Source organism: Lolium perenne, chromosome 6 (assembly GCF_019359855.2).
Source record: "Lolium perenne isolate Kyuss_39 chromosome 6, Kyuss_2.0, whole genome shotgun sequence".
Lineage (NCBI taxonomy): Eukaryota > Viridiplantae > Streptophyta > Magnoliopsida > Poales > Poaceae > Lolium > Lolium perenne.
In genome coordinates this window covers 198,545,990-198,570,503 of record NC_067249.2, presented here as the reverse complement: position 1 = coordinate 198,570,503, position 24,514 = coordinate 198,545,990, and the positions used below count along the sequence as shown (strand labels likewise).

General features: G+C 42.9%; 1 protein-coding gene and 2 long non-coding RNA genes across 17 annotated transcripts; all 3 read right to left on the bottom strand.

Moving 5' to 3' along the window:
• Positions 1-3,532: 3,532 nt before the first annotated feature.
• LOC127306444 (uncharacterized) lies at positions 3,533-9,944 on the bottom strand. Of its 14 annotated transcripts, none has more exons than XR_011747550.1 (6): positions 9,052-9,944; positions 8,814-8,876; positions 6,032-8,691; positions 5,599-5,683; positions 5,210-5,259; positions 3,533-5,118 (listed from the first exon to the last, which is right to left on the bottom strand). It is a non-coding gene; the product is annotated as an uncharacterized lncRNA (long non-coding RNA). The 14 variants fall into 14 exon arrangements; XR_007854664.2 differs by having other exon boundaries at positions 3,533-4,308; positions 4,467-4,554; positions 4,740-5,118; positions 5,210-8,691; positions 9,052-9,941; XR_007854663.2 differs by having other exon boundaries at positions 3,533-3,807; positions 4,467-4,554; positions 4,740-5,118; positions 5,210-8,691; positions 9,052-9,941.
• Positions 9,945-15,078: 5,134 nt separating this feature from the next.
• On the bottom strand, positions 15,079-16,167 carry LOC127306443 (uncharacterized). Of its 2 annotated transcripts, none has more exons than XR_011747551.1 (3): positions 16,064-16,167; positions 15,901-15,955; positions 15,079-15,804 (listed from the first exon to the last, which is right to left on the bottom strand). It is a non-coding gene; the product is annotated as an uncharacterized lncRNA (long non-coding RNA). The 2 variants fall into 2 exon arrangements; XR_011747552.1 differs by having other exon boundaries at positions 15,908-15,955.
• A 1,233-nt stretch (positions 16,168-17,400) lies between these two features.
• Positions 17,401-20,747, bottom strand: LOC139830095 (uncharacterized). The gene is made up of 3 exons (XM_071822386.1): positions 18,826-20,747; positions 17,757-17,987; positions 17,401-17,554 (listed from the first exon to the last, which is right to left on the bottom strand). The coding sequence occupies exons 1-3, from the start codon at positions 20,745-20,747 to the stop codon at positions 17,401-17,403; spliced, it is 2,307 nt and encodes a 768-aa protein (XP_071678487.1).
• Between the last annotated feature and the right edge of the window lie 3,767 nt (positions 20,748-24,514).

The following is a 24,514-nucleotide window of genomic DNA, read 5'->3' as shown; positions in this document are numbered from 1 at the left end:
AGGTGCATGGTAGGCGGCGTTGGTGTCGCCGGTGGAGGGTTGGGTTGGCCCGCCCGGGATGGTCGCCGACGTGGGGGTCCGACCTGAATAAAGGTGGTGGTCCTAGGGCCTCTCTTGCGTGAAGAGGAGGACCTGCCGGAGGCCTGGACTCGTGATCTGGCCGGAGGGTTGAGTTCCGGAAGGCTCCGCCGGCGAATGTAACAGTGCTTTGCCTGGAGTTTGCTGGATCGGTGGTATTCGGTCGTGCTGTGTTGACATCAAGTGACTATGGATCAATGATGAAAGTCGGAAGAAGAGAATTTCATGAAGGCCGGAGGGGAGGACTAGCTAAAGGAGGATCAAGTCTACGCGCTGTTGAGGGGCTTGCTTGGTGTCTGGGCTTCACAGCAGCGGTATGAAAATGGGGGCGACAACACAGGTGAAGCGCAGAGTCTTACCTTTCAGGGTGGAAACCCAAGGTCTGGCCTTAACTGGTTGTGCCTGGCAGTGACCTTGGTGGAGGCATTGTTTTGAGAGTGGGGACTATCTTCAGGGTGAAAACCTAAGATCTTTGATCGGGCGACGACGGTGTTTGAGCATTGTTCCCTTCTTGGAGGCGTCGTTTTTTGGAGAGTCTGTAATTCAGGTGTTGTCATGGCGGTGGATGTATTGCTGTTGTTAGGCCCAAGATACTGTAGCGGGACTTTTGTTTCTTAATTTTCTTTTTCTTTTTTTGGTTGTGTGCATTCGTAGTGCCATTAGGGTGGTGCGTTGTTGCAGAGGCTAGGTGTAATTGGTATCGTTTTGATATTAATATATTCCCTTTATCGAAAAAAATATATAAATAATCGCAACAAATTGGGTTTCCACTTGCAGTACACGTAATTGCAGTTGAGATTCTAAATTATCAATTACATACTCAATACAATCATCATATAACCTCCTGTACCGCACACAATTTGGTAGAAAAGTGCAGAACACTCTCCCACTATCCCACACAAAATGATAGTCGAATGGGAGATTCCACAAACAGATAAGAAAAAGGAAAAAAAAAACTAGAAGGCATTGACAAGAGCATCCAAATAACAAATCACGTCCCCAAATAGAGGATATCAGCAGATCCTCGGCCCACGCTTGCAGTCTTGTTGCTGAACTTACGGTTGCATAGTTGGCTTGTGCTTATGGTCACATTGCACTGCTCTGGAACAATATCTTAAATCTTCTTCATTTTACTCTCATTTTGGGCTTGACCAGCCTTGCCTCTTTGAACATTTGTGGTCTTCACTGTTACGTTCTGAATGATTTCCTCGATTTCTGAACTCCATGTTCCGTCCACGGTCCTTAGTACTCCCCTTGAGTTGCCTGCCTCATGCTCTTTGACTATTACTATTTCAGCAACATTAATTTCAATCTGGTCGTTCCTTGTAGCTGCTCCAGCTTGATCACTGTCATTTCCTAGGCCAACTTCTTGTGGATCATTGTTTTCAGGACCAATATCCTTTGGCCACAAGCTGCTCTTCTCGATGCCATAGTGCCAAAGCAATGCCCAGATGTGGGTTATGAACTCCCCTCCCGAGAGACACTTCTTGTGTGCCTGTGCATTCCACGTGGGCGCAATATGTATAAGTAACTCAGTCCATACCTCCGCGAGGATCTTCCAGCGAACTTCATCAGTTTCAAGATTGAGCAATTCCCTGGCCAGCACGGCACCTTGTTTCAATGCATCTTCATTTTCAGAGTCTTCGATAGGTTTCTCTGCTTCTTCCTTGAGGTTTATGTACCTTTTCAATAATGAATCGCAATCTTTCAGAATGCCATCACTCGCACTCTCCACGGTTTTCTGGAAGACTATCTTGGGAACAAGAAAGCTATCAGGTATCAGGTCAGGCTTTGAAAGCAGCAGATATGCACAGTACCGTGACAAGCTATTTGCAATGATATATGTTTCCCGGAGCTCATCAGGCAACTTCGCATGAGTCCACGAAGCCACGACCTGACGTGAATAGACGAAGACGCCCAGCCTCCCAGCCTCCCAGCCCTAACCGCCGCCGCCGCCGCCGCCGCCGGTAGCGCCTCCGGGGCAAAGATCCACGGGGCGTGGCGGCGGTGGGGGCCCTTCCTCGTCGACGCATGGTGGACGGCGGCCGGATCTCCCCTCCTCAAGCATGGCGGACGCGCAGATGGGATGGGTGGCGGCGGACTGCGCTGCGCCGCCTTCTCCCGTCGGCTCTCCCATGGTGGATCGGCCGGCGCGGTTGGGATGGGTGGCGGCGGCCTGCGCTGCGCTCCCTCCTCCCGTCGGCTCTCCGCAGCACTCCGGCAGGGGCTGGTGGTGGGCGGCGGCCAGGCCCATGGCCTGCGCCATTTCCCCCCCGCCTCTCGCCGGTGAGTGGAGGCGATATTGGGCTTCACCCGCGACACGAGGTCGCCCGGGGCAGCAACCTTGGGTACGACGGTGGAGGTGGCCCTCTTCTTCGCCGGAGAGGATCGGCCTGCGGTTGGTGGTGGATCTATCGATCTATCACCGCTTTCCGGCGGCGAGATGGAGATGCTTGGAAGCCGGCGATGGAGTCGCCGGTGGAGGGTTGGAGTGGCCATCCCGGGATGGTCGCCGACGTGGGGGTCCGACCTGAATAAAGGATGTGGTCCTAGGGTCTCTCTTGCGTGAAGAGGAAGACCTACCGGAGGCCTGTACTCGTGATCTAGCCGGAGTGTTGAGTTCCGGAAGGCTCCGCCGGCGAGTGTAACAGTGCTTTGTGCCTGGAGTTTGCTGGATCGGTGGTATTCGGTCGTGCGCACCCATGCTTTTATTCCGACCGATTGGTTCTGGAGGGAGCGGCACGAAGCTCTTTTTCTGTGTTGACATCAAGTGACTATGGATCCATGATGAAAGTCGGAAGAAGAGAAGTTCATGAAGGCCGGAGGGGAGGACTAGCTAAGGGAGGTTCAAGTCTCCGCGCTGTTGAGGGACTTGCTTGGTGTTCTGGGCTTCACAACAGCGGTATGATAGTGGGGGCGACAACACAGGTGAAGTTCAGAGTCCTACCTTTCAGGGTGAAAACCCAAGGTCTGGCCTTAACTGGTTGTGCCTGGCAATGACCTTGTTGGAGGCATTGTTTTGAGAGTGGGGACTATCTTCAGGGTGAAAACCTAAGATCGTTGATCGGGCGACGACGGTGTTAGAGCACTGTTCCCTTCTTGGAGGCGTCGTTTTTGGAGAGTCTGTATTTCAGGTGTTGTCTAGGCGGTGGATGTATTGTTGTTGTTAGGCCCGAGATACTGTAGCGGGACTTTTGTTTCTTAGCTTTTTTTTCTTTTTTTGGCTGTGTGCATCCGTAGTGCCATTAGGGTGGTGCGTTGTTGCAGAGGCTGGGTGTAATTGATATCTTTTTGATATTAATATACTAGATGACCCGGTGCGCCCCGGCGCACATGCAAATGCAAGACAATATTGTAACCATGTTTTATGCTGCTAATGTATGTTTAGTTGTCCAAGAATTCAGCAGGTCTTTGAGAACTTTTAGCCTACACAGGCAATGTTTTTTAAAGAAAATAAAAATATAAGTTTTACTCGGCTGATGTCTATTTAGATTTCCAAGAATTCAGTATGTCTTTGAGAGCCCTTAAGCTTGTATAAGCAATCCTTTGGGTGCCATCAATGCATACAATAAGTAAAATTGAAGTAGTATCATTTCCTTCAATAAGAATACACAATGATCCTCACTAAGAATCAAAGAACAAATGCGTGCAGGCCACACCAAGTGCCTGGTCATACTTGCATACCAAGATCACTATACATCATTACCGCCAGTTCCTCCGATATTATGCCTATTAAACAGATACAAAAAGAACTACAATCAAATGTACAGCTGATAAAATAGAACACACATGCCATAGATGACCGGTTGCGCCCCGACGCAAATGACAAAAGCAAGACATTACTCAAGCCACGTGATCACATTATGGCTAATGTGGTTTTTAGACTCAGTGAAATAACTGCTTGTGTTAATTACACAATATTGTCTCACGCTGCTATGTATATGTTCATGGATTACAATATGGCCCACTACTCATACTCATGGTGACCGTGGTAAATTTCATAAACACAAGCATATACTTGGATAAAATATGTAAATAATGTTTCATTTCACATATCTATAGGGAAGCTGTATTCAATGTACACAAGGACAAAAAACTGCATTTAGTTCATAAATGTAATATCAATATCAGCCTGCCGAGAGTTAACAATATATAAGTAGGGTACTCTAGTATATGCACTAAAACATCTGCACAATATATGTATCATCCCTCGACTTCAGCACAAGTTATCTGCTACAGGAAAACATTTTCACTAAGCTAAAAAGAGAAAAGATATCACAATAAAAAGCAAGCAGTGAGGACTGGTCAAACTAAAAATAGGATGTACATGGCCAGGTTATCCTGATTTGGCTGGCTAAAACAGTATAGAGAAAGCAATAAATGTTTACCTCATTGAGGAAAGAAACCTGGCAGCAGAGAATTGCCTCAACACCACCACAAGTGACAAAGCTGCAAAGAATAATTCTGCATAGATACCTAAAGAGAACACAACAAAAGATACGAAGCAGGGCCTAAAAGTGTGAATTGTCTGTGAAGAGATTATTAACAAATGCATGATAAAATATACCTACATGAGGGACTATAATTAGTAGGATCTACATATTTTGGAAAACAATAAGTGAAATCCTGCGAAAAAATGAGAAAAGAACATAAGCAATTACATGCAGTCTGCTCCGTTTGTTGTTTCTACTCACTCGACAGTCGACACCCCTTGTGGCTCAACGAAGTTGGATGAAGAGCAAGCAACAGAGATGATAGTCACCGAGAGTCGTGAGGCACGCCATACACTCTGATGCCCAACCCTTCACCCCTTTCCATCCATAATGACTCTACCATGGAAGGGCGGTATGGACAGTGAGCAAGGGCTAGAGCAGGAAAATGGTGAGCCTGCGGATGTCGTTGCAGCATGGCGGTGAACATCACATTGGACACTGGCGGTGGAAGACGGCAAGAAGCGAGGGACAGTGGCGATGAAGCTTCCTCCGGAATTGATATTCCTCTTTGTTTTCTCTGTGTTAACAACATCCTCCACTCTTGTCCCTGGGCATATGAATATCACACAATGAAGACATAACTAATAGTGATAAACCATGTTAACACTGGATAAAATATTAGATGCCCCATACCATACCTCTGATTCACTACTTCTTTGGGCCCTTGACAGCAACATCATAGCTAGATCTACAACAGAATCAACAACATGACAAGAAAGGCTAGTAACAGCAGGATCGACATATATACCTAAATTGCTCACCAATTCTATGACAAAAGCATGCATATTTTTTCAAAAACATGTCCTCTGAAAAGATTTCAGAAATCCAAGATAAGTGGTGAAATTCTGAATGCTATATCCAACTAAAGCTATATAGTTTTCCTAAGTTTACTCAGAATAACATGTTTTAACAGAAAGGAAATGAAGGCAAAAAAATACATATACAAAATATGCATATACATGAAAGCTATTAGTCCAAGTTCACTTCTCAATTTGGCCAAAGAATGTAAAGATTCAATGCTAGTTACCTTTTGAATGGGAGATGCCATGAGAAAATGGAATTACACAAACAGAGAAATCATTTGACTTATTTGTTCACACAAGATATTAGACCTGCAATCAGGCCACTAAGACTGTAACTTCCAATATATTTATACTGACCAAAAATAGGGTTACAGGTAAAAAAAAGCAAGGGGGGAATATCCATCAAAAATTTGAGCCACCTTTTCATTCATGACCATTCCAATAAGAAGGAGCATATATGTGAATGCCTGGTCATACATTAATGTATAATATATCCATCGGGGATTCGACAACATGCTTGCAAATATATTTCTCAAAATTATAGTACTAAGATGTAATGGTGTTACAGTATGACTTGCGTCATTGCCTTTCTTAACTATAATTAGGAGTAAATCACATGTGCAAGCTTATTTATGAATTTCTATCGTAGGAACTCGCCTTCTTTTGAGATTCCTAGGATCAAGTTTCCATCTTTGGGATCCCCATAGCTCATCAAGACACCAGAGCACCTAACTGCCCTTTTATGATGCAAGAATGGTGTTTGCGTTCACCTGGCACGAATGACAAACCTCAAATGGTAAGATTCTTTACCAGATTGATAAAACATGAGTAAAACATGAAATAAGAAACCACAAGGAGAAACCTAAGTACTAAATAAGTAAATTTATGCATATACAAAATTTATATTTTTTATATAAATGGACAAGAGTAAAACATGAAATAGGTGACTTTTACTTCAAGTGCATGCGCAGTGTCAATCTTTTTACAAAAGTAGATAATAAAATATCAATTTATTAAAATTCCATGACTCTTGCTGCCAACAAAATGGAGTTTTTAAATACCCTCAGTAGATGAAGTGTCAATCTTTCTGTCAACCATGCATGAAAAACACAACTGACAAATCTCGCTCCCCAATTAACGTGACCGGCAACATATTATCTGCCGCTCAAACAAATTGAGTGCTGGTGAGCTACCATTAGAAGCCTCAAACACCTAAGTTAATTATAAGAAATACTAATCAGATAAAACCAAGTTGCATCTGTACCAGCTTTCTCTGCCCTATTTGTAACTATGATTAATCTATTCTGCCAATATGTGCAAGCCAAAGAATTTGGATAAATGGAAGAAGAGGTGCATCGTGCATTCTCAAATACAGGACCGTAAGTGGTCAGTTTCTCTATTCATGTTATTTATACATTTTGGATCATACCAGAAGAAAAAGGAATCATATGCCTGATTTATAGCCTCCAACCTATATTGCAACCTATTGCTACCCTCATCATAATAAGAACTCTACCAAAAACATGAAATACGAAATTTTGGTGGTCTCTCCAAGTGACATTTAAGATAAACTGTGTTCAGAGGCAACACCATACAGTAATACATGTATAGCATAGTAGGAATGAAAATAAACACTGATAGAGAAACACAAGAAAACTATGGATCAAACAATAACTACGAAGATGAAGTTTTCTAGAAGAAATCATGGTTCATGAAGGATTATGAGCACATCACATTATGAGAGCGGAAAATCTGCAGCTGCATTGATAAGGACGGTAGCAAGTTTACAATAAAGGAAAAAGTAAAATATGAAAGATGATAACACACTTACTTGGATAAGTATCAGCACAAACAGAGTTCAGGTAATAAACGAAATGAATCGAAAAAATTTCAAATAAGTATAGCACAAATATAGAACCTGAATATGAGAAAACACCAAAACTTAGCTAGAGAATGATGATGGCAAGGGAGCACGCGCCAATCTACCATCGTATTGTTGCAGTTTCATGCGACAGATTCTTCAGCTGAAGCTCAACTAAATGGTGAGGTGGACTGATCTGGACATTAGCATGGGGAAACCGAACAGAGGCTGCAACTCGGTGTGCAAGTGTATATTAAAATGAAGTGCACCATTAGGCTTCTCTGGAGATTAATAAATAGCCACAACCATTTCTTTATCATCCAAAAATAAAAAGGCGGTACTTTTCTTGGCAATTCAAATTAGGTGGACATTAGAAAAGTAGGACATACGTTCTTTATGACATCATCATGGGACCTACTTGAGAGTGGAAAAGCTATAATTTGCCACAATTTATAGGCTGAACAAAAATACATAGGAACAGGAGTGGGGAAAAGGGAAACGACTATATACCTTAGTATTCAGCAACTCAATTCTCTCAAAATGTTCATAAGTCATAAGGAATTACTAAGTAGGTTCATCTATTAGACATATGCTTCATAAACCTGGGAGCCTTCAGTTTGAAAAAAAAATCTGGGGCCTTTCAAAATTTCCAGCTGCCACATGTAACTGCCTCACTAAGCAGATAACAAAGAGATATTGCTGATATGGCAGAAACATTACGGATTTGGTCATTATTCACAATATTTTGCGGCTTGCCACACAGCGCCTGCCCTACAGAGTGCAAAGTGGACGCCTCACCAGAAATAATGATCTTAGCAAAGGCTAATCAAGCAGTAAGTTGTCTATGCACAGTGGGCGCCTCCCTAGAACTTTGAGGTGATCTATGACGAGAGATGTAAATAGTCTAGGCAGCTCAAGGACAACAAATATTTTAGGCTCACAAGTGCTAGCTTCCCTTCCTATTTTTCCATATGAACAAGCTATAGTAGTAAGTAGCATCTATTGAGACTTCTTAACTACTCAGAAAAATCATTTTAGTCGGCAACAAGAAATCGAAATGGTCCTCAAGAACGACGAGCTGAGACGTAGAGGGCTCCGCTCGTGACGTTGCTTCTGTCATTGCACATGTCGAGGCAAGCTTTGCTGATGAAAGGATGTGTCACCGTCACCAACAAGTATTTTAGGTTTGTAACCAAATTTATATTACGAAATTAACACGGAGACAGAGGTGTCAATATGTGAACAAAGAGAACCACCTGCAGACTGACTGTTGTTGTCGCTATATGATCATTGTAGGATTGTTTGCACCACCATTGTCTCCAACTCCCTTCCTCCTTGCTAGTTGTGCCATATACAAAGCTGCCAAATAACCTCACTTGCTACCACTATCCTTTAGTGTCATATTACCAGGATAATCGGTCCCAATAAGCTCATAAGTTTTCTGATCCAAAGCCACCTGCATCAACAAAAATATCCCAAGATCTATCAACAAGAGAGCAGCCCTGCCAAAAAAAATATCCATGATAAATTGGTAAACAAACAAAGCATTAGGAAACAGAAGCAACAATAGTCACTTACCTCCCAAGATCTGAACAGCACGCCAACTTTCTCTGTTGCAACCTTGTGCCCTGCCAGCATCCCCTGCCAGCAAAGGGTTGCAGCTAACGAATTAGTAAAAACACCTAAAAGGGTGGAGAGGTCTGCTGATTGACAGACAACCCTGTTGTACTCTAGATCTTCAGCAGTAAACCAAGCCACAACTAACCAAGAATGCTCACTTTTCTCACTTGATTTCCTCAGAAGAGAGGGATCTAACCTTTGCTTGATGCCGCGTGCTTCTGCCTGCAGGGACCCAACTGTCGCGTTGGTCACCTCATCGCTCGTGCCGCTGGCCTCCTCCAGGACATGCTCCTGCAGCGCCTCCTTTCACCCTGCACCGCTCGTCGCTGGGCACCCTCCGTGCTTCCGGGACCCGCCCCTCAAGGTCCACTCTCGCCTGCCACCGTGTTCGTCGGTACTGGCTCCGTGACTCCGTCTTCTCACTGCTCAATCTCCATGTCACCACCATTCTCTGGGACGTGCTCGTCGCTGTGCGTGGGAATATGCTGGGGCTGCGCGAGCGGGAGAGAAGACAAGAATATCCAGATCAGATCGGAAAATATGCGAGCTAGGGTTAGGACTTTACCTGGTAGAAGCTGTCCTGTGACGTTGCTTGCTGACGGAGTAGTGGCCGTGGTGGTGGTGGGAGATTTTGAGCCGGCTCCCACCACATCTAGGCGTCGCCCTTGAACGAAGATCTCGAGCCCCGGTGCTGTGGACGATTTCTCAAGGCAGCGCGCCGCCGCCCACCTGTGTCGCCTTCTCCGGCCTGCCCTAGCGGTCGTGCCCGTCCGGCTCCATCTCGGGGAGCGGCGGTGCACCATCATTGGGGAGAGGGAGAGAGAGGTCGACGGGGATTCAGGGAGCAAAGGAGGGGTGGGGATTCGGGAGCGAGGATTGGGGGAGCGGCGTTTGATCTAGGTTTTCACCTCTGGTCTGGGGACAGGAGAAGGAAGCGACCGAACGAGCCGGCCTGCCTTCCTCTCACTATCGGGTCCCGCACGTAGGAGGTCCCATCTGTCATAGAGTCTTTCCGAAGCTGAACGAGTGAGGAAAGTTTGACTGCATCTAACGGCCACGGTGAAAAGCGGGTTGGACACAGGTGAAACGGACGAACAGGATTGTTTTGCCCCTCTCAGACCCCCTAGATGGCTGGGTAGTCTTTCACCATTTATAGGAGAAACTAGATGACCCGGTGCGCCCCGGCGCACAGGCAAAAGCATGACAGTTATGTTCAAAAATGAATGGAAAAAAAAAGCAAATGTTCAAGAACGAATGGCAACAACAATCAATAATTGATCTCAAACATTCTAAACTGATTGGGGTACTTCATCTACATGGATGGGAAATGCCTTTCTTTGGTATTATTTTACATTTTTTTGAGGTGGAATGGAGATACTATTCAATTGATTTTATTCAATTGATTTTCCCCAGGCCCAAATGCTGAAGAGAAACATATTGAAACCATAAGCTTTACCTTAGGAGTTGTGACCTATTAACATGTTATTGTAAGGATGATTATTTAACATGTAAACTTATGTGAAACAACATATTATATTTTGTTTGGAATAATAATTAATGTGACTGAATGGTGCAAGTGCTGGATCTCGGTAACGTAGGAATTTATACACAACTTATGCCATAAGAGAAATTATTTGGCAATGGACAATATGATTCATAGGTAAAATCCAAGTCAACTCACTCCTGGTGGCTTCTTTGGCTTCAATATGTTGTTCGCTGAATATGGCTTCATTGTTTTTAGGATGTTTTTCTCTTTGTTTTCTTATAATTTCGCTGATTTGTAAGTTGTTCTTCAACATGTATGTAACAAACCTGGCCACATATGCGTCTCTATTAATTTAATGCCGGTCACTTGACTTCCTTCTATATGCGTTTGAGATTCATTTACTTTAGGGTCGGAATTATTTGACTATATGCAGATGACAGGGTGAGAATTTAAGCCACAAGTTCTGTCTCATTTTAGGGCACGTTGCTACCTTGTTGATGTCAGTCCTTAGTGTTTTGATGGTACAAATGCAAGCACTTGTAAGGAGCCTAAATGTATTCAGTCCTTAGGGTATTGAATATAGTCAACACTTATAAGGAACTCTAATGTATTCATGTGATACATAGATCGATGAAGAGCTCAATATGTCTAAGCATTAATTTAAATATATCACTAAGAAAAGAATATTGTTGTCAAAGATCACATATATATTTGTGCTCATTACTCCTTGCACTAAAAAAATAAAAACAACTTAAGTCACTTGGCAATAATTTGTATGTACACCATATGGATCTCCTCTTTGGGCCTATCCTGGATCAGCCGTAGCAGGCACTCTTACTCAAGTTGTTGCGGCAGACACTGCAATATTAAACATCATGTCACATTGTGTATTGAACAACAACGCAAAACTATAGCGATCATGGATCACCAAAACTACAAAAAGAACATCATTGCTTATCCTTTCTAAGGAATCCAAATCAATAGTGGAACAAATATTAATAATGAAAGAGTTTGTTATATAGTACATAAGTAATTCCTATTTCATGACTGATATCTCATATACTTGTGCATCCCTCAAGTATTAAAAAAGTAATAGTTATGAAAGAGAAACTACATGCACATAATGAAAAGCAAAAAAAATACTAACCATGACTGCTGTGCGACCAAACATTGTATGGTTTACATAATAACAAGAAGAGGACACAACATATACCTATATAATCACTTTTAAAAAGAAATATTTTGGAGGTATAGTAAAGCCAGATGTTTTGAGTCGGATGGCTGTGAAAAGAAAAGATTTTTCCATCAAATCCTTACATTGCCCAAATGAGGGTCAATGTATACTGACAGTAATACGCATAATAAACTTTTACACATTTACTTTTTTTACTTAATAGAAAAGCCAAGATCATGAGTTTTCGAATCATGAAAACTCAGCTTGACTATCTTTAAAATGTCATTACGGTAAAAAAAAACTGAAATGAGACAGATTTGCTTGACAGTCACATCCTAAGAAAAATGTAAGTACTTATCATTCATGACTAAATTCAAAGAATCTCCAGGCGACTGACAACGTACCTAGTTCGCAATCGAGGTAAGTACTTATTATGGGCTTGTCCATACATTCTCCAATATCTGGTCACAATCAGGCATCACCTAGATTATTGGAGTATATATATTAAAAACAAAGTAATCTATGGAAATAATTGCACTTTTGATTGCACGATGAGGCATTGAGCAACCTGCTAATAGCTGAATAACCAATGACCAGACTAAAATAACCATGTTTGCAAAGAGTGGGAAGAAGATGGGGATGCAAGGACCTGAGCCGATGAAGGAGGCCATCATCATCCTGCAGCAGCAGAACCACACATGATCTGTAGAAAATATAGGAAAACAATTGATGGACCAGTTTGGAGACCGAATTAACCAAATGGCTTACAAAGGAGCTGAAGCAGGGCAGAATTGGTGAGTTTGTTTTGCAAGAATTTGCAAGAAAATGTATAGCTCTAAAAAACAACACATATACATGCACAATGGTGAATGCACTCGATAAAACCGTAAAGAGTAATCACGACATGCTCTTCACCTAAACACATATTGCTGATCAAGTAATCATTGACCCCAGCCCTTGATCTCAAATGCCAGCCTCTGGTATTAATTATGTACTTCTCATATCTAATAATTAATAGCTAAAAAGGAGAGATTGAAGCACACAATTAGGTAGCCACATGGCTATATGTAGTACTAAGCACCTATATACTGGTGTACAAAGCATAGAGAAGAAAATACATAACTCAAAACTAATTACATAGTGTGCTAAGCGTTTATATACTGGCCTACATATCATAGAACATAATTCACAATTCTTTTTATCATAGAACGGAAAAATATATTATTTAATTTTAAGCACCATATTCAAGATCTTTGATGCACAAAATAGTCAGTGTGCATGCAAAGTCCCATCAAGCAAGATATGATGTAGCAAAATACGGTTCCTGATGGTAATATCAAATGAATTAATTAGCACCAACCACATAAAACTGCTATAAAACTGATGATACATAGTGCAACTACCAAAAATCTGCGAGTTCAGATTTTCATATACTTTATTTTACACTGCTAGATCTCCGAAATAGTGTAACAAGTCAGCGACCATATTGAATACAATCAAAGATCCAATTAGCATATCAACATGATTCAAAATATCTGAAAATCGTATCAGAAAGACAATAACTCAATATAATACATATTAGCACAAGCCAACAAGCAATTTATAAAATATTTCTAAATATAACCACACAATAACCTTTTGAATTCTAGGTATCCAATTCCCACTTCCATGAGTGAGTTTCATGGTCCGTGTGCATGCAAAGTCCCATCAAGCAAGATATGATGTAGCAAAACACGGCTCCTGCTGGTAATATCAAATGAATTAGTTAGCACCAACCACATAAAACTGCTTTTGATGATTGCCAAAACAATTAGCTACGGTCACAGTCTTTACCCGTAGAGATTACAAAGAAACGAAACGCCTCTTGCTCTTGAAGTTTCTCAAGAGTGAAGGAATTGTGGAAGCGGGTAAACTGGAGGGGATGAGAGGCAGCCGACGGCTCCGTACAGGGCATGACAGAAGTGGAGAGGTCAATATCAGTGCTGCAGAATGCTGCAGCAGCGACGACGCGGGTGGCAATGTGGTCACTAAGGATTGGGAGCAGCAGCTGTTGAGAGCTCGACCATGAAACCAGGTTGAGGCCCTCTGCACAAATCTTTCAGATTCCTACAAAATGAATTGTTAGGACATATGAGTTCAGATACATTATCAAGGTAATTACAGATTACCCTTAAATCACCTCCTCATTTCTTCATGCATGATCCATGAGCTCTGAGCAAAGCATCGCAGCATAGCAAAACCATCATAACAAAATCTGCACTAAGAAAGACACATAGACATTAAGTGTATATAAAGTTTTTAACCCAGTAACAGTTCTTAAGTAAAGACAGTGAGTGAATTATCTGCATAGAAAGGCACATAAACATAGTTTATTGCTAGTCACCACATAACTAATCAATCTTCATAGTTTATTGATAGTCACCACATCATGAACTGTAAGGGAAAAACAAACAGGAGACGGAAAGGACCAGAGACACACCTTCGCCGGAGTAGGACGTCCAACTTTCGCCGAGCAGACCCGCCACCACGCACCAAAACAAGCGTCGTCATGGCAGATGCTGATCTCCAATAATAACACGAGTTCATACCTTTTGCTGGTCGCTCGGCAGACACCGTGGTCCATCAGGGTTGCTCGAACCATTGTCCACCGCACATGAACCCAGGTGGTGTACACAAACCGAGATATGCCATCCTCCTAGAAGAAAAACCGAAGCATCAGAAAGCAAGTCAATAACTGAGTAGAGATCACAAAGGCACCCTAGGATGAACTCCGAGCTATGCATTGCATAGAAATCGAAATAAATAGTAGATATGCAGATTTATTTTCTAAGAGCAAATCATTCAATCAGTTCGTGAAAAAATACACTATTTCATCAATATTGCTATTTTGCAACATTAACAACATAAATCAAGCCAGAATTCAGAAAGCATAGATACTGCTTTCCCCTGTAATACCTAACGGAGCTCCGTCCATCGATTTAAGTTTGATTCTCCATCAGCTGAAACACCACTTTTCTTCAGTTGGTCTGCTAGAGTTCCGAACCCCACTTTCCTCAACTAATACTGTGTGCAAAATGCAACTAATGAGTAACCGGAGTATGAGCTGTGCATTTATTCCAACATGTACGGACTATTTTGCTACTGAACGAAATACTATACACAAGAGACAACTTGTGGTACCTCATGGAGTGACAATGATGATAGTGCAATGTGAAACAGAGTAAATTTTGCACATGAGCATTTGCAGTGGCATCATATCTGGATGCAAGAAGCAAGAGACATATCAGTTCAGAATCATAATAAGCAACACAAAACATCAGTTCATGATGCTTCAAGGAAAACAAAATTCAGTTTGTTCTTGACTGAAAGCTGAAATCGTAATTCGGCAGAAGAAAAGCCTCTTTTAAGAAAGAATGGAATCAAACGTGGTACTGTGTTCTTGTTAATTGTAGTCTGTATTCAAGGCTAAAAGTGAAAAGATAGAAATAAATTCATACTGTGGCTAGTTAGAAATCTCACGCAACCTTGCTTCACGAAAAAACCTGACTAATTGCACAGGAAAAGATAGAGGCGAGGGGAAACAAGAAGGAAATCAAAATAAACCTTGAAGAAGCTGGGATTATAATTGCCCAAATGAACATTTACAGGGAAATTAAGATAACTGCACAAGAAAAACGGGGACCAGTGAAAACAAGATGTAAAGACAAAGAAAACATTGTGTGCAGTCCAAGACAAAAAAAAATAGAAGAACATAACCTTCAAGAGGTTGGGATAAGCTACATATACTTCTCATTGATATTAGCCAATAAAGGAACAACTCTGGTTGGAACACACTATAAATCATGCATAATCATAACGATGCATATAAGGCTCTAAAGAAATGCCATGCATCTCACCGCCATCCACCGGAGCTTCACCAGAGACACAAAAATACCAAGCTTTAGTAAAGGAATGCAACCACCACATGTATCCAGATATGTAATGAGGGAGAGGTAAATTACCTTCACCAAGGACTAATTGTCAGGCTACTATAGTTATTGACTAAATCAGCAGAGAGATATTGAGAAATACCCTAAGCAAGAATACCATTCATATATTCACTACTTTGGCAGAGTGAATATTTGATGCCTCATTTAAGCAGAGAACCAACAGAGTAGTAGTGTGCGTCAAGACATCGAGGTAGTGAGCACTACTAAGATACTAATAAGCTCTCCACCTAGCCCTGTGAGGCTGTGAGCAGAACTCACAATAGAAACTATCCATGAAGAAAAGGCTATGCAGAACAGAACCTGTGAAACCAATGAAGAACAAAGAACACAAAAATTATTATTGCGTACTGGAATGGATGAGAAGTGCTTTCTATGAAGAGAACAAATATATTATACTTTATACCGCTTTGGTTTCTTCGCCGCTACACCATCTTTACTACCAGCGTTGGACCTACGATATACCAGGTAGCAAATAAATAATAATCTCTGAAGCAACAATAACGGACGAATAAGGTTTAATATTGGTCTAAACAGAAGTGAAGTTCAGAAATATTATTACCCAATAATGCTGAATATGGTTTGCCAATGTAAGCATGAACTTTAAATGCCCAGCTAGCTTCACTGGCATGCCATCACCCTCCTCCGGGGGTGGCTCCTGTAGTCGAGAAGATCGGTCTAGTTTATTTGCATAACTACAACTAATAGGAGAGCAAGATAAAAAGTAAGAAAAATGCCAAAACAAAGAAATACGCATTTATGTGCAACACGGAAATATGGATGCTTACACCAGTAACTTATATTGTGCCTGCTGCATCTTTCAGACGGATATTGTAACCACTTCCTCTAGGTAATTCACATCCATCTCCACACATGAGAATCAAAACAGCAGTGTAATTGGGGAAGAATAAATAGATGTGGTGTGTCGCCACCAAACTGGATGCCCTCAAAGCTCCATCCAACCTCGCATCTCATCACAAAACGCTGGCATACCTGAAACACACAAGATGATCCCTTTTCAATGGTTTTGTGTGAAGCATATCACATGCCATTATTTTGCCCCTTTTAACTCTCACACATTAGAAATTCAGTGTAGGAAAAACCATAGCTTGGCCAGTGACATCTGGCCATCATGCATACATAGAATTGTAGTGTGTAACAATAGTATCACGAAGATAAACTCAAAATAAATTACATAAATGAAAATTACAAAGTTAAATCACTTAAAATGAACCGTTGAATTAGTAAATCACCTGAAGGGTGGAGAGGTCTGCTGATTAGGTGACAACCTTGTTGTACTCTTGACAGTAATTCAATCTCTAATATCCCAGAATTGGTAGGCCAGTCAAATAGGCAACTAATCAACAGAGAGATTCACAAACTGATCAACTTCAGTATGAAAACCATAATAGATAGATAGATCGATGAACCACCAAACAATCCAACAGCCAGATCATCTCGTCATCTCTACTAAAATATATGCACTAACCTGAACAAAAATAGGAAGGGACATTATGAACAGAAATTATCACATTCAGGAGCATATACAAACACCAAACAACAAATTAAACAAGATGAAAATTCAGTTTAAGAACTAAATACATTCAGTTTAATCAAAACAATAAGCTATGTAGGTTCCATAGCCTAAGTTATTATAATAAACTTCCTAAAAAATACAACAAATCTTTGGTAGGTAACCCTACGGCATATCTCTAACCATGAAACAACAGCATTACAAATTCCAAGCATTACAAATCAGAAACAAAGCTGCAAAATAGCGGTAGATGCAACTATAGGAAATATAACACATTTCGTATTCACCTAAAATAAATTTACCAACGCAACAATAACATATACGCAGTGAGAGAGGGAAGATGCACTGAGAGAGAAGAGAAGGGCTTACTCGTGGAGGAATACGCCGAGTCGGTGAGGCTGCTCATCCCTCGTTGCTCTTGCTCGCCTCCTTGTCTCCTCGTCCACCTCCTGCCTCAAGCCTCGTGCTGCCTGCAGCCCGCTTACATCGCAGCAGCTATCCAAGCTGTTACAAAGAAACCTGCACACCAAAAGTATTCTGCATTCAAACCCTTTGATTACACCATTGCCTAAACAGTAATAAGAGGTATATACAAGTGATGGAGGAAATTTCCATGGACAACGCATACTGAAACACCACTTCCACTTACTCGCAGAATGAAAATAAAACATGGGGATCTCGTACGGGAGATGATGAACCGTTCAACCTAATCGGAACTTACCACGCCGGTGAGGAGGGAGGAGCCGGCGAGGTCGCCTGGCCGGTGAGGAGGGAGGAGCCGGCGCAGGAGTGGCCGCTGACCCTCACGTCGCACGAGGCGGCGGCGGCGCACCCTCTGCTCTGCCGGCCTCCACTGGGACGTGCTCTGCAGCACCCCCTCTCGACCGCCTCCGTGGATGTTCGGTTGCGGCAGCTCGCCGGCGAGTTCTTTGGGGGGAAAGCACGGCAAGAGCTGCGGTTAGGGGAAAGGGTAGCAGTTGCGTAAGAGAGACGAGCAGAGGGTGAGCTCCATCCTCTTTACTCGCGGCGACCCGCTGCTGCCCCTTCGTACCCTCCTCCCGCACCCTCCGTAGACCACGCCGTCGACGCCGCCCCCATGGGCGAGCCAGGAACGGCGCCAGAGCCCGCGGACGGCAGTGGCAAGCTGGCGAGGGCGGAGTCGTCGCTCCCACTCCTTCGACCCCCCTGCAGCACAGCCAGCCGGCCTTGCTCCTCCCCTTTCCGCCTCCCGCATCCTCTACAACCACGCCGTCGTCGCCGCCACCCACGGGCACGCAAGAACCGGGACTGGGGGAATTTTTCTCAGCACGATGTCGATCTAGGGTTTTCACCCACCACCACGCGCACGCGAAAATGAGAGGAGAAAGGACACGTGAACGGGCGACGGTTGCTGCCTCTGCTCGCCGACCCCACACACGACTGGTCCCAAACGTCATTGACCCGTTCAGACAAGCTGTGGGTGAGAAAGAAACAACCGCATCCGACGGCTGCAGGTAAAAGCGGGATTGCATTTTTACTGTGTGCGCGGGATTGAACGAACGAGATCCTTTTGCCCCTTTTGAAGCCTCCTGGAGCCGGATCTTCTTGGAACATTTATAGAAGGAATTCCCTTTATCGAAAAAAAATCAGGCAACTTCGCATTCATTTTCTTCTTGTCGTCAATATTTGATTTGGATGAGCAACAGTTTGTGAACCATGACAAGATGCAATCTTTCTTCTCACCCACGTCCAAAAGATACGGTTGGGATGAGCAGCAAGAAGTGAACCAAGACAAGAGGGAACACGGAAACCCTGGGTTGCTCAAGTTGACACGATATTCTGTGGCAAGCTCCATCTCGCAGAGGCTGGTCGCAATGTGCCACATAAGAATGATGTGAGAGCTTGTCGGTAGGACTATATCACTGCTTCTCGGCACCACGTTGTGAGAGTTTGCTGACAGGACAGTGTTAGTACTTGACGGTAGGACAAAGTGAGTGCCTGTTGGTGTTGGCAGGATGATCTGAGGGCTTGTCTCCAGGACGATCTGAGTGCTCATGGGCCGTGCTGTGTAAGCCTGGTAGTTCTGCAACTGCTTACTAAGGTTGCTGTTGCACAATGCCTTGATGAACCTGGGCAGATTGCAACCTTTTTTTGCGGGACTGCAACCTAGTTCTTCCTCCATAATTTTTGTGACCTTCTCCAGGACTGCCACCCTGACATAGTCCGGAACTTTGATGGCGCTGCTGAGCTTTGCCCCATCATCCTTCTTTGGAATTATTCCTGTGGTTAGATTGTGAATGAGATTCCAAAATGTCGGTCTGTAATCGTATGACTGCACGAAGACATACTGGTCAATGTATCCATGCCACCTCCTACCAGAAATCTTTGTTCTGGAAAAATACAGTAGAACCCAGTCCACCCATGAATCTATACATTTTTTGGTCCTCTTGAACTTCCGCTGCACATACTCGCACCCCATGATTAAGGTTGTCCAGTCTGATAGTAAGTAGGTCAGCATCTCCCATATCTCCTTCACAATCATCAGTGAAATGAATACCCATGTAATGATCATGTCGACATTAATACCCTTCACCAGATTGGCAAGGTCGCCAGTGGGTGGCTTATAGACCTTACGGATGTCCACAGCAAGAAAAATGAGTGCACCGATGGTTAGCACAGATGGAACCAGACTGAAGAAGAGAGATCGGAGCCCACACCAGAACACCATGGGGTAGCGGGTGTTGAAATAGTCATGGACAAACGCAAGCTGCAGCTCCATTATCCTAAGTGCATCGCTGGTACCTATCTTACCACCAATTATGTTCTTGATCAGCTCTCGGTTTATGCCAAATATACATCTTTGCAGCGACACATTCTCCAGCCTGCACCGCAGCCTGGACAAGGCAAAGGCCAGCGGGATATCCTTGCCATCCTTACCCTGGTCAATTGGAAAGTCCCAGATCTTGTCCAGTGTGATGAGTGGTCCTGTATTGTCGGTAGACAATGCATACTGAGGCTTCTTTAGTTTGAAACGTCGCTTTGTTTCTCCATAGACCAAGTAGCTGTAGTCTTTCATTGCCACTGGCTTGAGATCCTCCTTCAAGTATTCTTTTTCTTTAGAACCATCCTTCAAGCTTTCTTTTTTCTTAGAAGCGTCCTTTAAACGGTCATACATGGCACGCATGTGCTCTGCAACAAGCTCCGAACTCCCACCATGCCAGACAGAAACGGACGCTAAATTATGTGAACGGAATCTGTAGGCGCTCCTCATGATCTGCAGACACCAGACCGACCACAGTGGACCCGTGAAACTGGATCCACGAGTCCAATTCAAGAATGCCGATCCCAGGAGCTTGAAAACATTTCTCCACTCAGTGAACCTTCGTCCGCCGCGGTCAGGAACACCATAGCCAGAGATGTAGTCTGCACTGTAACGGAAATTGACAAGAACAAGAGCCCAGACTGGGAACAACTGATTCTTGAAAGGCGCCGATTGCATGGCCCCCAGGAGGTACAAGACAATGGAGTCGGAGACCGCGTCGAAGACGCTAAAGACAGCTCTCATGAAAGAGTTGTGGATTATGCGGCGAAAAAAATCCATGGCGAACATGGCAAAGAACAGTAATGTGACAAGGACCACGAGAAACTCGATGCGAAACAAGATGACTGTTTTCTTGTTCAGCATAATGAACAAGGATGTCACATGGTCACAGACATCGTCGTAGCCCACCATTTCCCTGGCTCACAGCGCCTGCATGTTCATGGTCGTTTTGAAAACTAATTAAAAACACCATCTTCTCTGAAGAAAATCACAGTTCACAGTTCAAACAAACTTGAACAGAGATTAACAGGACACATAACTCGCTAACTGAAATAAGTATAAACACTAGGCATCCTGGTTACATGTTGTTGCTGAACTTACATAATCACTTAGGAACTGTGGTTTTTTAGTATGATTCATGTAGTGTTGCCATTTGAAAAACCACTCATACTTCTGAAGGTTTACTATGTCTGCTATGCTTATGTATCTTGCTTAATTATGAGAAAGACATATATGCATGATTTCAGCTAAGCTTATTTCTGCCTCCTAGATGTGAACCGTGCACACCATCTTACGCTTGTTTACAAGTTGAGGATTCTATCTCTTATTCTTGAGGAAATAAACTGCAATTGGTGAATGATACAATGCAAAGGTAATTCTCAAGAACCTAAATTTCTGTATAACTATGAAACGGAGTGAGCAGTTTGTACGTACCTGGGCGCAGTAGCTGCTCAAGGGCGATGTCAGGAATCAGGGACCTGTTAAGGACGTCTAGATTAGGTTGATAGTTCTCGCCAGTTCCAAACCAGCGTCCTTCTAACGGAGTGACAATGCCCAGAAGGTCAGATCTAGCTATGATCATTGGGTATCCATGATGGGTCAACTAAGGTTAGATCTAATCTACTATGACACAGCATTCCTGTTTAACAAATACTTCCCTTCACGAGGTCTTCTGCTTGGGTCTTGCTGTATTGTAAGCAGCCAGGTCAGTGGTCACGTACTCACGTCTCATCTTTCTTTTTTATAAAAGCAGACAGCACTGCATTCATTGATTATAGAAGAAGATAGAGGGTAGAACTGCAGGGAAATTTAAAAAACATGAACTCAAACGAATAAACTAGGCAGCTAGGGAACATGGGTTTGAAAGGGTGTTGCTAATCCTGCTGAAACTGCATAGTCTCCTCTGTGAGTTTTGTGTTTTTGATAACAATGCTCGAATATAATTTTACCATCACTGGTAGAGAACATATCTTCTCTACCGGTTCGGAAGAGCCTTTAATCCCGGTTGACCATCCGGGACTGCCAAAATGGGAGTATGGGACTAAAGCCCCCACCTTTAGTCCCGGTTGGCTTACAAACCGGGACTAAAGGTCATACTCGTGGCAGCGACGGACCGCTCTGGCTGGCGGACCTTTAGTCCCCGTTGGTACCAACCGGGAGTAAAGTCCACGCCATGGTTTAGGGTTCTGGCACCTGTATTTGGTGTTTTCCATTTTCATTCAATTCGTTTTCGTTACATATTCTACGGTAATACTTATATACTGCACACGTTGATGAATATATATAACATATTTTCTCTTACGACCACACTTACAATCGGTAGCCATGGGAGCTTGACGATCATACATGTTGATGAATATATATAACATATTTTCTCTTACCACCACACTTACAATTGGTAGCCATGGGAGCTCACCGATCATACATGTTGATGCATCTATTCTATTACATGGAGATCATTGAATTACAAGGACCATCCAATCGGTGGTCAACAAGAGAAGCCTGGGTCATGGACGTTGCCGAGCTCGGATGCGACGTCCACCCTCCTGCAGGTAACAAAAAAGCCTCTCCGTTGTTGATTTGATTCCTCTCCTCTCTCTCTTCCACTCATCTCTTTTTATTTAATACCCACAACTTTTGATCTTTGTTGGTACAGATGCATTTTTATATTTTTTTCGATAAAGGATGCTTTATTACTTTAAAAAGCAATTACATCCAGCCTCTGCATAACCAGGATGCACACAGCCGTTTTGTTGTCTCATGTCCAAAATGATAAATAATAAAAACTAGGCGAGATACATATCGGAACGATGAATCACATAACGCCTAAAGTGTAGGTGGGGCATCTATCCGTAGACTATGCTGCCACCCATGTAGGGAAGAAGTATCCCTCGCCGTAGCCTCCAACCGTGTACAGACCTCCGTACATAGCTGTCGGTTCTCCACTCGCTGTAGAGGTAACCATGAACGGAGAATATCTGTACATCTGTAGATGGCCTGCAACAAAGAACAATTTTTGTCATTAAAGATCTTGTCATTTCTACATAGCCAAAGCGCCCAGATAACTGCTAGCGCCCCCACCCTAAGAAGCAACTTAAACCTTGAATCTATACCATGAAGCCAATTGCCAAAGACATTGGCGACACTAGTCGGAGGATACAATGTAGATGCTACTTGGATGACTGACCATATAGATCTCGCGAACTGGCAATGGAAGAATAAGTGTTTGATTGTTTCGTCCTGATGACAAAAAACACACCGTGTACTTCCATGCCAATTCCGCTTAACAAGATTGTCTTTGGTGAGAATAACCCCACGACGAAGATACCATCCAAAATTTTTAATTTTTAATGGTATCTTCATCTTCCAAATCTTCTTATTGTTGTCAACTGGTAAGTCAGAAAGAAGGATCGCATTGTAGAAAGATTTTACGGAAAAGGTACCATCTACATGAAGGTTCCATCTAAATTAAATGCGGTTCGTGTGATAAATGAATATCTCCGAGCCGTTGAATTAGGGTATTCCATGCCACAAGTCTTTGTCCAAGTAAAACCCGTCTGAACGTCACATTCGGAGGTGAGGTAGCCATTACAGTAGCAATGGTATCACCTTGGCGACGAGCAATCCTATACAGAGCAGGATACTGTTCACTTAAGGGTGCATTGTCTAGCCAAGCATCTTCCCGTAATCGTATCTCGTGCTCCATTCCCGATTGAGAAAGTACCATGGCGAAAGAATACATTTTTTGTCGCCATAAGACCAGCCTGTAGTGAGAATCCCTGTGTTTCCAAACCACTTGGGATAATGTCTTCGAACCGATATACTTTCTCCGAAGAATAGTTTGCCAAGTCCCATCCTCAGTAAGTAGCTTAAATAGCCATTTACCCAGAAGAGCTGAATTCTTGACCTCCAGGTCATGAACTCCAAGCCCTCCTTGATCTTTGGGACTACAAACTATACTCCACTTAACCAGTCGATATTTCTTTTTCTCGCTGTCCCCTTGCCAAAAGAATCTGGATCGATAGTAATCGAGTTTATGCAGAATTCCTTTCGGTAGGATGAAGAATGATAACATATACAGTACCATATTTGTGAGTACCAAATTAATGAGTACCAATCTTCCTCCCAGAGATAACAATGACTTCAGTCCAGGGATAGAGCTCGATTGCTTGCCATGAAGCTCTCCAATGCAGACATCCAAGTTTTTTGTTATCTTGTGATGAACTAATGGATTGTGTAGAATGATACATTTTTTCTCTTCAAAATTAAATTATAAACATGTGGCATTATATTATCAGTGCAAGATCGAGGAGGAAAGTGTAACATCCCAAGTTTCAACAATAATAAACAAGAGAGATAACTTCCCCAAACCCAAAATTTGCAACTAACAAAAACTTTTTCTATACATATAGTGCCACCTATAGATATATGCATTTGAGTGATATTCTTTTGTGCAATTGCCATGATGAGTGTTAGTATGGTTAAACATTGCCTTGTGAATCCTAAGCAAGATCACTAAACCCTAAATTGAGGGGAATTAGAGAAAATGGGAAAAACCCATTTCCCACTCACATACACCTTATGCAAAATTTCAAATCCTCAACCAAGGCCAAGATTGCTTGCTCCCTTGCTTCTAAAATACTTCAATGTGATAAACTAACACAATTGCACCCTTGAAC